Source organism: Melospiza melodia, chromosome 3, assembly GCF_035770615.1.
Source record: "Melospiza melodia melodia isolate bMelMel2 chromosome 3, bMelMel2.pri, whole genome shotgun sequence".
NCBI classification, from domain to species: Eukaryota; Metazoa; Chordata; class Aves; order Passeriformes; family Passerellidae; genus Melospiza; species Melospiza melodia.
The window spans coordinates 22,082,882-22,097,269 of record NC_086196.1 but is presented as its reverse complement, the minus strand read 5'-3'; the positions used below and the strand labels follow the sequence as shown (position 1 = coordinate 22,097,269).

The window sequence follows — 14,388 nt, the reverse complement described above, 5'->3', positions numbered from 1 at the left end:
TGATGGAGGCTTGGATGGGAGCATGTGACAGTTTCATTTCTAGGACACCTATACACTGTTGACATGCACCTATGAGATATTAGATTATTCTTCAGAGGAAACCATGTTTACTAAAAAACTTCTGATGGTAACCTGGTGGTAGGCACAGAAATGGAAGAAGTTTCTCTCATGTGGGAAGCATTAAGTCTGATAAACATCCACTTTCCTTTTCAGTCAATCCTTTCCTTGCTATTTCTGTTCCAAACCTTGGGTTTTGACTATTTTGTGCTGTGAGACAGTTGAAGTCTCCACATAGAGCACGGCTGCATGTGGCTGCAGCAAAACTTTATGCAAGAACTTTGGTGGCCACACTGTATTATACTTACCACAGGGGAAGTGGTAAAGTCTGTAAATAAGGTCCCTAGGCTGCTGTTCTCCCCATGGCCGAGTCAAATTTGGAACCATATGGAGTTCCCTTCCACTATCCACAGGAGAACAGCTTCTCTTCTGGTGGCACTGGCTGGAAGTAGGGATCTACATGGAGCAGAAGCACAGCAGGATGCTAGTGCCCCTGTCTGTAGGAAGGTGGGCTCTTCCTATCCACAAGCCCTCGAAAAGCTGGTATGACAAGCACAATAGCAATGCACAATAGGAGTGCGACTAAGTAGGCAAGACACTGGCCTGGGAACTGGATTTTTATAAGAGACTTTGCTATTGACTATGTGGGCAAGCCACTCTTCCCTGCTGTGCCTTTATTTGAGTATGTGTCAAAGGAGGGCAATAATTCTTGCCAACATGTGCAAAGCTCTTCTAAAACAGCTAGGAAAAAAGGAATAATATGATGGAAAACCACATATTATTACAATCAATATTTTCTGTTGCAAACACCAAAAAACAGCAGCTCAGAAGTTTCAAGTCCTGAGAGAGTAAGAAAAATGCTGTCTTTCCCCTTTGTAGTACCATGGCTTGTTTAATCTTGTCTTGTTGCATGCTATGAGGAACAGCACTCCTGGCTTCTCAGCACACTCAGAATAAATGGCTTTTATGGCTATCAATAGCTTCAGTGCTCCTCAGCATTTAATTACCTGCAAAGGCCATTTATTGCCTCATATATTCCTCTACCATGATCATTATCCTTTAAACAATAAATAAAACATAAAGGTCACTCTTAAAGAGGGAGCAGAGACATCCAGCCACAACAAAGTATAATATAAAAAGTTTATATGGTCTTTGAGGCTTTTGGATTGATGGCAGAGCCTGCAGTACAGTTGAGAAAGGCTGGGATAGCCTTCCTTCCTTCCTTCCTTCCTTCCTTCCTTCCTTCCTTCCTTCCTTCCTTCCTTCCTTCCTTCCTTCCTTCCTTCCTTCCTTCCTTCCTTCCTTCCTTCCTTCCTTCCTTCCTTCCTTCCTTCCTTCCTTCCTTCCTTCCTTCCTTCCTTCCTTCCTTCCTTCCTTCCTTCCTTCCTTCCTTCCTTCCTTCCTTCCTTCCTTCCTTCCTTCCTTCCTTCCTTCCTCTGCATTCTCCCTCCCCACCTGACATACCTGCCCACAAGGCAAGGCATCCAACCAAGGACCCTGGTGCTGAGGTCCTGATGAACACTAAGTAGCAAATCCTGGCAGAAAGAAAAATAAAAGATGGATGGAATTGAGAAAATTCAGCCGTGATGTTTTTTGCCTGGACTCTATAGAATTGGCAGAATTGGATAAATTGAACTTTCTGACCTTTAAGTTGTGAGATTATTGTTTGCTAACTCACAAATGAAGACTCTTTTCCTTTAAGTTTATGAAACTGTATCTCTTTGTGGATGCTAAGCAATGGAGCTGTAAGCAGACATCTCTTCAGCAGCCAGCCCCAGGGAAATACTCCTTCCCACATTATGCTGGGCTGTTTTGCCTTCACTGACTTGAGGGGCTGCAAGGAAGTTCATCCCTTCTGAAAAGCTACCCCTGGGGGGAGTAGGCACTCTGCTCTCAGCAGTGAGTGGGGAACAGCCCAAAGGCCTTTTTGTCCTTCAGCCCAGGATGTGCTCAGTGCTGTGGCACAGACACCAACAGTGCTGGATATTGCCTGGGCTGCAGACATGGAGGTTGGAAAAGAGAGCCAAGCTATGAAATAGAATTTAAGGATGCTTTATTTCTCCATATCAAAGGGTATGCATAAGGAAAGTGGATGAAATGATGGGTATAAATGCATGAAGCATGATGGATGAGATCATATCCACTACAGAAAAGAATACCCCTGGGTATATGCATTTAATTCAAGCTTTACAAGCAATCATGTGGAGGAAGCACGGACACTTTCAGAGCCCTAGTCAGGTAAATTATGTGATTGTTACTCTGTTTTAGCTCCAGGTTTAGATTTAACTTTGTTTTAAATGGTTAAGACCTTCTCCCTAGAGTTATATGATTCCTCTAGGAGATATCTGAAGCTAGAAATCCAGGCTTTTATTTTAAATAGTATAAATTAAAGTTGAAACAGGAATTTTCATTCCTAAACTTTTAAAATATTGATCCAAATACCTGTGATCCAATATACCAGTATTTCAAGCAGTCAGAAGAGCGGGCCACAAGCCAGAACTGGGGGTGGGAAACCTCTGCAAATGCTGCAAGCGTAAATCAATATGACTCATCTGGTTTTCAAAGATACGAGTGTGAAAAAAGGTGAACCTCAAGATCCAGCACTTATTAAGTGAAACAAGAAATGTTTTGGAAGAAAGGAGAACTTCTGCTTGTGAATCTGGATTCGAGGGCCCTTGCTTCTGGGACTGCCTGGTATGTGGTGTCTATGGCAAGGCCTGGGCTTGCACCTCCATGGCAGGAAGCTGAGAGTGGGGAAAGGGAATTTGGTATTTAGGCTGCTTCAACATGACTGGTTTCAAAGAAGATTCAGAATTTTTTGCACAGGACATTACTGATTTTTGCTTGGATGTTCTTCAGTTTTTCAGCTCAGTTTTTCACATTCCTCATGTTGGTCTCTTTTTTAGCCTTTTGTTGTCATCCCTCCCTTATCTGTCTTTATCTGTCTTCTGTTTCTTTCTATCCTTTCCCAGTTCACTAAAAAACAAATGGAAACCCACACACAGTGGCATTTCCATGGAAATCATCCACTGTTTTTTTTCTCGAAAAGTCTTGGCCACTTTTTAATCAACAGGGTTCCCCAGTTCCTCAGGATTTATTTGTTTGCAGTAATTATACAGAGTACATCAAAATGCCTTTAGGAAAGTAGTAACACGCAGCATCTGCCTGAAGAACATTAATCTGTTGGCAAAATGAGTGCAAAGCAGGGGATTAAAGCAATTGAGAGAGTACCAGAAGCAAATTGTTGGTGTTGACATGCAGTTTGGTGTTTGTGCTGGCCATGGACAGCAGTGAGCAAGGTCAGGGTGCAAGACAAGGAGTTGCACCACCAGCAGCTGGGCAAGAGAATTACATCCTCTGACTGAAAATGAGCTGCAAAAGGTGGCTTGGGGAAGGGAATCAGGTACTTTAAGGTGAGATTCTTCATGGGAAAGAAAAGGTGAAGGTACAGAAGTGACTTAAACAAAAAGGTGGCAGTGGCTTGATGGTCTTCATCAGAGAGGCTGGATTTCATGAAGATGCAGTGATGAGGCTGGGGATGAGTCCTAGGATGGGGTCCCAGGGGTAAGCCCAGCTCCCCAGCAACATGGCACAGACAGTGATGTGGAGGGAAACTGGCTCTGTTGGAGCATGGAAAGAGGAGGGGATAAAAATGCAAAGGGAAATTGGCAAGTTCCTAGCTGCTGGGATTGAGGTCTGCCAGGTATGTCAGAAGCAGAAGCAAAGAAGACAGGAAAAGAAAGATTTTGTGAAGGGGAACTAAGACTTCGGGGCTCATATATGTTGTTCTTATATGGCAGAAGAAATATCAGAAAGTTCAGCAGAGCAGCAGCACTGGGCAGGGAGAAATGAAGAAAGGACTTTATAAAAGATCTTATACCTGCATACAATCATGTGCACAGGCTCATGTTTTATATGTACTATTCTACCCAATTTCTGGATGAGAATATTATATTTATTAATGAGCAAACACAGCTTATTTTGCAGTCACTGCATTTTGCTGTAGACATCTCACTTCTTGCATCTCAGATTATTTGTTTTTCAAACAATAAAAAAATTACCGTTAAATATTTTAAGCCAGCACTAAGCAATATGATCAAGGGACATTCATCGTGGTGGTAGCAAAACAGAAATGCACTAAGTACTTCATCTGCAGAGAATCCCAGTATATAATACCTTGAAATTTTCAAATAACACAGTCATTTTCATCTAGTCTATTCTGTATACAGCTTTTTTGTGACTTCTATCAATGCTGATTTATAGGGATACAGAGTGCCTTATAAACTACCCTGACAGAAAAACCCCTCCAGCTACTGCTAGAAGCTGGAAAGGGAAAAGATCGATCACAGCCTCTCCCACCTCCCTCTGCCATGGCAGAACCATTGCTGTGCTGAGACACAAAACTGTACAGCCCTGATAAATCTTCTTTTCATGATGTACACTTTGGTATAACATAAAGGCAAGGGAGGAGGGAAGAGAGAGGAGGAGCAGGTCTGAAATCAGGTGGAAGAGACCAAAGGAAGACTTTTACTACAGCCTAGATCCCTGTGTCATTGAAATCCCTTTGCCTGCACTCGTGCGTGTGCCTAAACAATTTGCCTGTGCTGTAACATAGGACTGAAATCTCTCTATTGTAACAAAATGCATTTACTCAATCCTCCCCAAGCACTTTGAAAATGGAAAAAATTCCTCAATGGGTTATTTATTCACACGAGCACCTTTTATTATTAAATCTAATATATTTGTCAGCAGCTAGCATTTGAATTTACTCTACCTTTTTATTCAGTTTGGACAATAAAACCATGTTGATCTGTTCCCAGCTGGTTTCATTCCCTAGTTCTACTGCATTAAGCACAATGTGGCTGTTGTCTGGGCTGCAAACACTCAAGGGAAATTGTTTAAATAATGAAAAAAAATTGCTTATGCTGAAGACCTAATCAGGACAACAATGGATTTTGGAAAATTCTCTAAAAAATTTAGATTCTTGATGTTAACTGACTGGCAGCTTCTCCTTGGGGGACTCAGCATTTCAGTTACTGCAAAATATTTTTTAGCAGCTAGGACACAGCTAGATGATACATGGTGCAGTAAAGCCTCAGACTAAACCCTGGAGAATTCATTTCAGGTTTTATCTCCACAGTGTGACCATAGTTTCAGTGTTCATAATATCTGCATTCACAAGTGAATGAGACTTATTTACATTTTCCTGTTCTGACTGACTACCAACCCCCCTTTTTTTTCCCCTATGGATGCAACTGTGTGTTCCTATACCCCATGCAAATGTTCTCCCATAGACTGAAAACCGCAGGCGTGACAGCCCTGGCCCGCTGCTGGCGGGTGCCCCGGGCTGCCTGCTCCCTCCCTGCCTCTCTGCAGCAGCCTCGGGGATGCTGTGGCTCCCTGGGGATGTCTCTGTGCCACTCTGCCCTGGCAGGCAGCGAGCGGCTCGGCTCTGCTGCCACAAACCAGATGTCACTGCTGTAATGTTTCCCTTGTCCAGCCACGGGTTGGTGTGGAAAAGGCCTGGTCCTTGCCCAGCTGTGTAGGGGGAGATGCATGCACCAGAGAGTGGTGCTGACATGGTACAGAAACATCTGCTAAGGGGTGACATCATATTTTCATTGTGCTGCATGTCTGGATGGGCAACGGAGCTAAAAGGAATGGGCTGGTGCGGTAATCCCAGAGTAAATCACAGCAGCCAGAGCTGGAAAGTCTTAATCTATCACAGGAGACTCTTATCTTTAGATAGATGCATGCAGGCTCAAACTGCAGGGAAGATAAGGGCCGTGGTACATTCCTGACTGGACTGAAATGTGTGAGGCTGTTTGGAAGGAACAGAAAAAATTCTTTTTTAAAATCTTTTAAGAGTTGATGTTTAAAACAGAGGATAGCAGTTCAGAGCCAAGGCATATCTTTCACAATCTCAAATACTGTTTATACCTTTCTGCTCTCTCCCCGTCTGGCTTACACTAGATCGAACTGATGGTTAAACTCATCTGAAGGATGATTTCCTCCTGCATTTCAGCATTTGCTTTTTGTGTTTCCTCACTTCTATTTTTCCTTTTGTGAAGGCTGAGATGCAGGGTTTCTAAGCTGCTGCTTAAACCTGTGCCCTTCCCCCTTCTCCCACTCCTCCCTTCCCCCTGCCACCTCCCCAACAGGGCAAATGCCATCCTTGTGCAGGGAGCAGGAGCCAGGCTCAGGAACTATAAAATACAGGCAAAGATAAAACCATGCAAAGAAGGAGCCTCTCAATAGGATTTTGACACTGTGGCTGGCTCCTCTCAAAATGACTGGGAGATGAAAAAAGGCTGTCCCTGGCTATGAGAAAGGAGAGGTCTGAGGAAGCTATGATATCATGCTGCTTAAAATATAGAGTTCACATCTGGTCAGCCCATTATAGACAATATATGGTAGCACTTTAAAAGGTACAGGGAAGGGTCAGAGGGCAAAGCCCATCACTAAATGATGTGAGGAATAGGAGACGACACAAAAAAGGAATAGTGGGGGCAGAGAAAAGAAAGACAGAAATAAATCTGTATTGACTGTGAGGAAAAGAAGTTAATGGGAAATTTAATTAAAGAAAATACAAATGATGGAGCATTGCAGGTGGTAAAGTAAAAGGTTATGAAATGACATTAAAGTACTGTCCTGGAAGGAAGGGCAGCTGTCCTGGGAAGCTACTGGTGTGTAAAAGGGGACCTTCCTGGCTTGGGGATCAGTGTCCAGCAGGCTCAGAGCAGGGAGTGTGGGTTTCCAGCAGTGCCCCAGGCAGCCTTCACCCAGATGCAGCCACTTCATGGCCTCAACATATGGCCTGTTAGCTGGGAAAGGGACTCTGGTCGCATCTCACTGCCCTGACCTTGGGCTCTGCTGTCCAAGCAGCAATCCGGGGATGAACCCAGCAAAAGGCATGGGAGTACCAGGAAAGGGAAATCTGGATCAATGAAAGTGTGAGATGGGTGGAAGGGGACCAGCCTGGGGAGAAAATGGCTCTGAAAATCATATGTGTGGCTGGAGGGAAAGTAGAAAAGAGAGATAGGGAAATAACTGGCAAAATGGGAAAGGGTGATGTAGGTGCAGGAAAGCAGTGTTAGAAAAAAGTCAAAATAGTGGTAATTTGGCAGAAGAGAAGTAGGAGGTGGTGACAGGGAAGAACAGAGGGAGAAGCATGGGGGAGTATAAGGGAATGGAGGCTGAGAGAGGAAAAGGGAGAGAAAGATGTAACATGAGCAGTGATGTGGGAGCAGCAGCAGGTGAGGAAAGTGGTGCAAGACATGTTTGGCCCGGGAGCAGAGAAGGCAGAATAGAGTGTCTCTGGAGTGTACAAAGAGATTTTGCCTGTGGGAGAGATTCTAACAAACTAAGTTTGGGCTTTTTTTAAGATGTAGAAGAAAAAGTAAGAGATTAGATCTGCTCAGGAAAAGGTCAGCTAGAGATCATCTTTCTTGGGTATATACTATTCTTCATTTCCTGCTTGACTTGAAATTGAATTTCATTTGCTTTCCTCGTGTAGAATGAGAGTCAATTCTTTTGTCTTTCTGCGTGTCTCTATTCCCAGATGCTACCAATGGGCCCAGTGTTTGTGCTCTGCAGTCACACATGCAGCATGCATCCATGTGGCACTCCACAGTGGCAAATGAGTACTGCTGGGGCAAAGAACTCAACATTTTACAGAAGTGAGAGACAAAACAAGAGTTTTCCTTCATCCTAATGGAGAACTGAGGTCCAGAGATGACAGATAACCTGACCAAGGTCACTCCAGAGGTTTGCAGCAGAGGTGGGATGTTAGCTGCACATTCTCAGGCTCTTTTAACTCTCAGCTCACACATCTTCAGGAATTTGGCTAGGAATCTTACAGACTGCTACTTTCAAGAAGCTCAGCAAAAGAAATGCACATTTATTTAATTGGGAAGGCAACTGTTGCTTTTTTCTCTCCTTTGATGCATTTTAAGGTGTGCCAGACGTAACAGCCTTGGGCTTTTCAATCCAGCTGCCTGTGGACCATTCCTGGAAAGGAAAACTGCCAAAATGGCTTAAGCATCTCAGGGTGCTGAGCAGTTGTAACAGAGACTGCTGTGCTCAGAGCAAAAGCTCAAAGCAGCTTTCTCATAAATCCTGCTTTAAAGCATTGTGTACTAGTTTCTCACTAATATGTGGGAGTGACTACCTACAAAATAAAATATGAAAGTGAGTCAGAATACAGAAGGGCTAAGCTACAGATTTATGAACTATTGCATTTTCAACCCCAATAGAAATTTATATTTTCTTCTATTGTCTCAAAAAAGTGTTTTTTTCCCTAATTGGCCAAAGTGGGATTAGAAGCTGTGATGGCTGTACACTTTACAAGGCTTTCTGGGAGCTTACAAAATGCAGAATTTTTTTATGCACATCATCAGTGGAACCTCAAGTCATGCAGCTTCTCTGTGGTGCAAACTAACAGAGAGCTGGAAAAATAGGAATACAAAAGCTTCCACAGGGTTTTTTGTTTTTGGGCAGTGGGCCACTTGAGATGATCCCTGCTCCCCTTGGTCCCATGAAGACATTAATACAACTTTTCAAATTCCCAGAGCACCTTCCACTGTGGGATGTTTCAGAGAGTAATGAATGGAGGCTCTGGCTTGTTCCATGGCAATAGGCATCATCATTCCCACTCTGGAGCCCAAAGCAGAGATGTGGAATAAATTGATCTAGATCAAGAAAAGTTAGGAAGAGATCTGACAGAGATTGGCTTCTCGTTTTAGTCTTGTACACAATTCATGGGTGTTCTCCCTTCCACAGGGAGGTGATATCTGTGCATGTCTTATTTCACACAGGCTGTTGAGACAGTCTGACATCCATCAAAAAATCCCTGGTGTCTGCTCAAAAATTTTGGAGTAATTTACATCCATGGCAATAAAAGCTATATGCTGTTTATTTAGCAGGGCTCTTTTAATGTGCTGTTTGTTGTTTTGGTAGTCTATGTCTTCTTCATATTGTAATCATATTAAAAGAGCATTCTTTTCCTGGAATAAAGAGGTAATGATTCACAAGAGGCATAATTATTCCATGCAGTGCAGGCAGGATGCAGCAGAAAGAGCCATCTTCTTTATGCATAAGAGGCTTTTATTGCAAGTGTTCTACACAGTAATTAAATTCCTTTGAATGAGGAGGCTTGATTGGATTTTCCTTGGTTTATTGGGAGGAGTTTGAAAAGCAAGGTATTTAGCTCAATTGTTATATAATTTTGGCATCTGTTGGAGGTTAGGGGGAAAGGTTCAGAGTGTCTGATTCCCATTTCTCTTATGTATTATGTTATCTGAACTCCCTTGAATTCAGTTGGATTACACCCTATCTGTATTTATATGGGAATCAAGCTCAGAAATTCCTGGCAGAAAGCAGCAGGACACCTGAATGCATGCTGTAAGAATCCAAATCATCCAAGGGAAAAAAGCCTTGCTAGAGGAAAGTTACTTGCAGTTGCAAAGGCAAATGCCCAAAAGCGAGGAAATTTCACATTTGCAGTTTTCCTTCAAATTTGACGTTTGCCTTATGGTGAGTCCAGCCTTAGCCCTGAATGGGACAAAACTTTAAAAGAAGAAATAAAATAGAGCAATGTAACAAAAACCTGTGCTGTGGCCTGACACACAAGCCAAGATAATATCATGGCACAACTCCTGAGTATTTGAATTGTTGAGATAAATCATGTTCATTTACCATCAATTACTACACACAGCAGCCAAGTAATGTTGGTTTGTTTTTCTTAAGGAAAAGAGTGAAAATGTAAATTAAAAGGAATACTCTGTTATATAGACCCTCAACATCTATTAGCAATGGAGTTTGTGTCTTATGGCATAAATTACAGCACAAATTCTTCTTGTTACTCAATAAGGCTGAAGAACACACCAGGAGGAGAGTGTTGCTCAGGCCAGGGAACTGATGTGTGACACCGTGGGGGAAATTTCACCCTGCTCAGATGTCTCTGGAGGGAGAGTGCTCATGATGAGGAAAGTGGCCTTTTCAACTGCTCAGAAAAATATCATGGGGCAATGGAAGGCACTTCTCTAATCTAGGGGCTCCCTGCTTGCCAGGTGTTAACACCCAGTGGGAATCTCTGAAGTGCAGGTTGCCAGCAGGGCTCTGTGAAGGCTGGGATCTCATAGAGGTTTCCAAAGGCTCTGCTTGTATCCCAGCAGTGATACTGGGGCTGGGGGACAGGAGGGCTGGTTTGTAGGGAGAATGGTAGTGGGAAAAAGGAGGAGGAAGACCTGTGGCCATGTTTTGTGAAGACAAAAAAAAGGCAAATAGGAAAGACATAGATATGAGTAAACTGGAGGAGGAAGTCAGTGACACAGATATGGAAGTGTCAGTGACAAACCTGAGCCTAAATGTGAGGGGAAATGGCAAAAAATACCTGTGTGCTGCAAAACCTGGAGCTAGACCTGCCTCATTCCTGTGTGTTAGACAAGCATAAGGGAGTGTAAGGCATAAGTCTCCAAAATAGGTCTTGAAGTGCAGAATTTGGTTAATTGCCAGAAATCTGAAAAGATGGTATTTTGCTCCTACATAGTGTGAAAATTGCAATGAAGAGGACAGGAACCATCACAGCAATGGTTTGCAGTTGTCTATGATGTTGGCACGTTTGAACCTGAGTCAGATCCAAGTGACTCACACATAACACAGAACTGTCCATGAAAAACCTTGGGTGTGCTCATCAGTCATCAAGCTTGTATCCTTGTGGGGTACTGGGCCTGATGGATGTCTGCAGCTGAGGATGCTTTTGATTAATTTTGGTAATTGCAGCCAGAATGCTTTGCTTTATTACCTTTACTCCTTCCTACTGGCTGCCAGGCATTTTGAACAAACTGCCTGTCCTGTTGTCTTCCCCTGTCTCCTTCCTTTCAATCCTCTGGTCTTGGTGTATTTGAGGAGCACCATGAGTCCAATTGGACCTGGGCTAAGTGGCCCAGGATTTTACAGAAAATAATATTGTGAGCAGACACAGATGACTCATATCAAGCCATGGTTTCGCTCTTTTGACTCTACTGACTTTGAATGGTTGTGTTCCCCTTCACTGTTTCATTCTCAGCAAGGACCTCTCCTGGGGACAGTTGTCTGTACAGAAAGCTGATAATGGAGTTGCACTTTGTGACAAAAATGAAAGGGAATTTTGGCTAAAAAATTTTTTTTCAAGGGTTGAATTAAAAAGGTTTCTGTTTTGCTGATGTTTGTTTTGCGCCTGGTCTTCCTGAGCAGAGACAGTCATACCTGAGGACTGCCTGGCCGATGCTCCAAGCAGGAAGCAGTTCAGCGCGGATCCTGCCGACGCTGCGCTGGGCTCCGCGGGCTCCGTGTACACCGTGCGCCAGAGTCCTGCAGATGGACACCCTGCCGGAGGCTCCTCTTCCTCCTGCAGCCATCGTCCTGCCCACATGGCTTCAGGGGGCTCCTCAGCTACTGGGCTGCGGCGCCAGACCTCCAGCCCGACCAGGAATGGGGCCTATCTTGAAGGAAACCACCAAAGAAGTGGTAATGTACCTCCTTCCATTTATCAATGTGTGCTGCTGTGCTGCTGCTGTGCTGCAGTCTTAACTCATTCCCAAATTCCCAAGAAAATTGGTAAGGTGGTTCTGTGATGGAATCCATCCAGACCACTCCTGCTTCCATTTAGAAGGGGAAATAATAAACTGTGTAAACACAAAATCAGTCTGTTCCCCATTAAGTAAAAAGGTGGAAGTTTTTTAATGCTGCTGTTATGTAAACATATGCATTACATATAATTGTGTGGCAATCACACCTGTTATTATCAGCATTAAAGACATTAATATATAAGGCATTCCTCCCAAAAATTTATACTGCCTACAGGCAGGTTCCTGTTATTTGTGTGACACCAGCTGTGTACAAGAGGTGATGCAGAGCAAACCCAAATATTAGTGCCTACCTCAAAGCATTTACCCAGAGGTTTTGCTTCCTAGCTCTGTGCCCATTCTGCCCCTTTAATTACATACCAAGCCAGATTTTGCTTGAAAAAGACTCCTCAACAAAACATATGTTTTTAAAAATCATTCAGCTTATTGCTTAAGCCTCTTTTATTCTTCAGGAAGCAAAGTCACAAGAAGTTTATATGCAAATTCAAGAAATACTATGGAAACCACTGCATTTGATGATTCTTCTTCCCTTTCTTTGTATTTTTGTTCACTTACCATTTGCTGGGGCAGTTGCTCTACTCTACTACAGTTCCTGGTGGCCACATTTTTTTTTTATCTTGAAATTACCCAAGTTCATCAGATGGGTTAGCTATTTCACTGAACTTCAGTTAACTTTGTTTGCATTTTCCAAATTCTCAGTCAACAGGTCTTTATCAGTAGTGATGCCAACAGTGTCTTCACCTCTTACTAATTATTCAAACTTCATGTATGCATTTTTCATTCTGATGACAGATCTGACAAAGGAGTTGAATGTCTCAGCCATTTTAAAGTCATTAATTTTTTTCCCTTCCTCATTTATTAATGGAATCTACTGCCACTCTAGTACTATTTTTTTTAAATCTTGATATATTTGCAGAAGATTACTGGTTCCCCTAGCCCCTTTGTCTACCATTATCACATTACACTGTCTTTTTGCCCTTGCATTTCCCTTGGAAGCTTCCGTTGATTCTGCATATTCTTGCTTGGAAGCCATTCCAGAGCCTCTTTCTAGTATCCTTTGCTTAATCTTTACTTAATTCTTTCATATTCCTCACCTCCCCAACATCTGTATTATTTCTTGTTCCTGAACTTTCACTATTTAATATTTTAGAACATTATTCTTCCGAAATATGTATTACAAGTATTTCCCCCTGTGTTTATTTGTTTATCTAGGTTTGCCTTCTTAGATATTCAATACCCACCCAAAACTATCACTGACTTTGCTATTATTTTTACACACTTGCTTCCCTGGTTTAGCTCTGTGTTAGTCTATTATAGAGACCACTGATAAGTGTTTGGTTCTCGTAATTATCTCATTCTTTACTTACAGAGTCAACTTTAATCAAAGCAAAGTGGATAGTACAGAAATACTCTACAAACAGTTTGTAAAAGTTTGTTACTAGGAACTGGTGGGAACTGGTGGCCTTAGTTACAAAGAAAAGGAAATGAAAAGCCATTTTCTTTCAGATCTTGTTCAGTGCCTCTCAGAGTGGCATAATCAGGTGTTGGGAGAACAAGAGGCTCACTTTGCAGAGGATTCATTTGCCCCTCTCCCACCACTTCCTTAGAGCCTCCTAACAGAACTGGGACCCTTTCACCAAGCTTTATAGTTGGCAGCTGTGAGGAGCCAAGATTTAACAATGTTGATACTTATTTGCCTTAAAAATCTTGATCATTCTTCTTGGGATCAGTCATCATCTCTTTGTAGCACAAATGAACAGCCAGGGCAGTTCAGAGCAAAGGTTGGTCTAGCCACACATCTTGTCTGCAGCAGGAAAGAGCAGCGTGCCCCAAGGAAAGGGACAAATGCAGAGATGGTGGCGCATCCCTCTCTGCCCTCAGGAATTTGTGGCGCAAAGATTGATCACCTCAACCAGAGGTGGTAGATTCATACATAGTAACCCTCCACAGATTTTTTTTCTCTGGATCACTTGCTGACTTACTGAATACTTTGTGAATTTTCAGAATACACAGAACTTCTGTGCCTAAGAATGTGTTGTGTGGAGAAAACCCTTGGTATCAGGGGACAGAAACTATGTTCAAGGGACTGAAGCTTAAAATCAGAGCTTCTTAAGCTTGTTCAGCTGCATTGCTTTCCCTTTTTGTTTTAGACTTTGAATGTCACTGTTTCCCAGTCTTGGCCAATGTTTTGTGAAACCTCCACATAATGCCGAACAGGAAGCTAAAATTCAGGAGACACCTCCATCTCTCTTTTAGTGACTTCCCACAAAATCTGCAGTCTTTACAAAATAGAAGGCTGAAATAGGGCTCATGTTTCTTTCCAGAACTAGATCAACAACAAAAAAGTCATCGTGTGGTCATGCAATAGGCTTTACAGGTTCCTGTATTTCTCTGGCTTAAAACCACTAAAAGCACTTTGAGGAGCAAAGAGGGAGAGATTGGTTTTGAACCAGGCATCCATGACATGAGTGCCTCTGAAGCAGTCACAAGTGACTTGAAACTGCTATATATACTAGCTGGGGTTAACAGAACTCATCTGAAAACAGCTTAGTAATTTTTATGTGACAATCATTTGACACTTGCATAGCCTAGTTCCTCTGAGGTCTCTGGGTCATTTGGCCAGCTCAACACTAAAGGCTTCCTAAAACAGAAATGCATGCAGTGACCATCATTAAAATGGTTTTGGATTCATCTTTGTTGTTGA

At 42.7% G+C, this 14,388-nt stretch overlaps 1 protein-coding gene across 1 annotated transcript in view; it reads left to right on the top strand.

The window, feature by feature from the left end:
- Positions 1–14,388, top strand: part of SCML4 (Scm polycomb group protein like 4) — a 42,294-nt gene that overhangs the window by 18,035 nt on the left and 9,871 nt on the right. Inside the window, exon 5 of the mRNA XM_063153430.1 lies at positions 11,293–11,565. Coding sequence (XP_063009500.1) covers positions 11,293–11,565 — 273 coding nt within the window. The remainder of the gene's footprint in view (positions 1–11,292; positions 11,566–14,388) is intronic.